The following is a 2,500-nucleotide window of genomic DNA, read 5'->3' on the forward strand; positions in this document are numbered from 1 at the left end:
CAGATGGGACGGAGCACAGCTTCACCCTGAGAGGGGTGGGGGAGCGGTCCCTACCCCTTGACCACGTGGTGATACACTGCTCTGTCAGACAGGTCACACACAGCACCCTGCAGGTCCCCAACTACAGCCAGCACCCCCTCACCTGTCAGGTAGATACACTATTACTATAGTACTACTACACACAGCACCCGGCAGCTCCCCAACTACAGCCAGCACCCCCTCACCTGTCAGGTAGATACACACCCGGCAGCTCCCCAACTACAGCCACACACACAGATGCTGATTGTCCTTGTGCTGCTGGTTGTAGGTGGTATCAGACCTCTCCATCGTCAGTGGACCGCCCACCTTGGACATCAAACCAGGTCACACCGTGCCCTACACCGTGTCTGTGTCACCATGGAAACGAGGGAAACATACAGGTACTTCATTCTCTCTCTTTCTCTCTGTCTCTCGCTCTCTCTCCCTCTCTCTCCTTCTTTTTCTCTCTCTGTCTCGGGCTCCTCTCCCTGTCTCTCTCTCTCCCTCTCTTTCTCTCTCTGTCTCGGTCTCCCTCTCCCTGTCTCTCTCTCTCCCTCTCTTTCTCTCTCTGTCTCGGTCTCCCTCTCCCTGTCTCTCTCTCTCCCTCTCTTTCTCTCTCTGTCTCGGTCTCCCTCTCCCTGTCTCTCTCTCCCTCTCTCTTTCTCTCTCTCTCTCTCTCTCCCTCTCTCTTTCTCTCTCTCCTCTCTCTCTCTCTCTCTGTCTCTCTCTCCCTCTCTCTGTCTCCCTCTCTTTCTCTTTCTGTCTCTCTCTCTCCCTCTCTCTGTCTCCCTCTCTCTCTCTCTCTCTCTCTCTCTCTCTGTCTCTCTCTCTGTCTCTCTCTGTCTCTCTCTCCCTCTCTCTTTCTCTTTATGTGTGTGAGGTCACTACACACACTGCAGTGATAATGGGAATGTAAAGGAGGACAACAGCCTGTTCCTCTCCTGTACTGTCTCTCAGGGTCCATGTCATTCCTAGCCGTGGAGAGTGAGACAGGAACAGGGAATGAGTCCAGGCAATATGAGGTGTGGTTCTCTATAGAGGTCATATGTGATGCTGCTCCTCCCCTGAAGGTGCTGGCTGTGCACTGTGCTGTTCAGGTGAGGCCTACTTTACACCCTCCTCTACAACGTCACTGTGTCTTCATCTGCACCAATGAACAAGATCAAATATGCACATCCAACTGGTTTCCAGGGAGAGAACTGATATCGAGGAATGAGTAATGCGTTGACCTAATCATTGTGCTGAACGTTTAGTGGGAAAAACGCTGTCTGTCTAGACTAGTGTGTCTGAGTTTTATAGCTTTGTTATTCTCAGAGCTCTGTTGCCGTGGAGATCCCCCTTAGTAATCCGGAGGCGGAGCCGCTTGAGCTGTGGGTGTGTCTGGAGGGAGAGGACCTGAGTGGAGACACCCTGGTGTGTGTCCCTCCCCAGAGCAGTCTCAACTACACAGTCACCTTCTCTCCTGCTGTAGTAGGGAAGAGAACAGACAGGTAAGAGACAGTCACCTTCTCCTGCTATAGTAGGGAAGAGACAGTCACCTTCTCCTGCTATAGTAGGGAAGAGACAGTCACCTTCTCCTGCTATAGTAGGGAAGAGACAGTCACCTTCTGCTATAGTAGGGAAGAGACAGTCACCTTCTCCTGCTATAGTAGGGAAGAGACAGTCACCTTCTCCTGCTATAGTAGGGAAGAGACAGTCACCTTCTCATGTTATAGTAGGGAAGAGACAGTCACCTTCTCCTGCTATAGTAGGGAAGAGACAGTCACCTTCTCCTGTTATAGTAGGGAAGAGACAGACAGGGAAGAGACAGACAGGGAAGATACAGACAGGGAAGAGACAGACATGGAAAAGACAGACAGGGAAGAGACAGATAGGGAAGAGACAGACAGGGAAGAGACAGACAGGGAAGAGACAGACAGGGAAGAGACAGACAGAGAAGAGACAGACAGGGAAGAGACAGACAGAGAAGAGACAGACAGGGAAGAGAGAGACAGGGAAGAAACAGACAGAGAAGAGACAGACAGGGAAGAGACTCTAAGCATCTAAGAGTAGGAGAGCTGATCTAGGATCTGGTCCTCTCTCTAGTATTCATTATGATCTGAAGGTTACCCTGATCCCAGATCAGCACTAGGATCTGGTCCTCTCTCTAGTATTCATTATGATCTGAAGGTTAACCTGATCCCAGATCAGCACTAGCATCTGGTCCTCTCAATAGTATTCATTATGATCTAAAAGGCTAACCTGATCCCAGATCAGCACTCCTACTCTCATATATTTTGTGAATACGGGCGTTGATCTCTGTCATGTTATCTCAACCTTATTGTTTTGGACACTGTGTCATTGGGAATCAGGTTGAATGAACGATTGGATGTAAATAAACAATACACTTTATTGATCCACTGAGGGATTTGTTGATTGTTACTAATGGCAACAAATAGAACATAGTAGTGGTAGCATAATAGAACATAGTAGTGGTAGCATA

The 2,500-nt window shown here is 49.4% G+C and overlaps 1 protein-coding gene across 1 annotated transcript in view; it reads left to right on the forward strand.

Annotated features, from left to right (window-relative positions):
* LOC109886862 (cilia- and flagella-associated protein 47) overlaps positions 1-2,500 on the forward strand; it is a 49,731-nt gene that overhangs the window by 34,674 nt on the left and 12,557 nt on the right. Inside the window, exons 22-25 of the mRNA XM_031813326.1 lie at positions 1-149; positions 308-419; positions 976-1,115; positions 1,333-1,508. The exon at positions 1-149 is cut by the window's left edge and continues 25 nt beyond it. Of these exons, the coding sequence (XP_031669186.1) occupies positions 1-149; positions 308-419; positions 976-1,115; positions 1,333-1,508 (577 nt within the window). The remainder of the gene's footprint in view (positions 150-307; positions 420-975; positions 1,116-1,332; positions 1,509-2,500) is intronic.

The sequence above is a fragment of the Oncorhynchus kisutch genome, unplaced genomic scaffold (assembly GCF_002021735.2).
Source record: "Oncorhynchus kisutch isolate 150728-3 unplaced genomic scaffold, Okis_V2 Okis05a-Okis16b_hom, whole genome shotgun sequence".
NCBI lineage: Eukaryota > Metazoa > Chordata > Actinopteri > Salmoniformes > Salmonidae > Oncorhynchus > Oncorhynchus kisutch.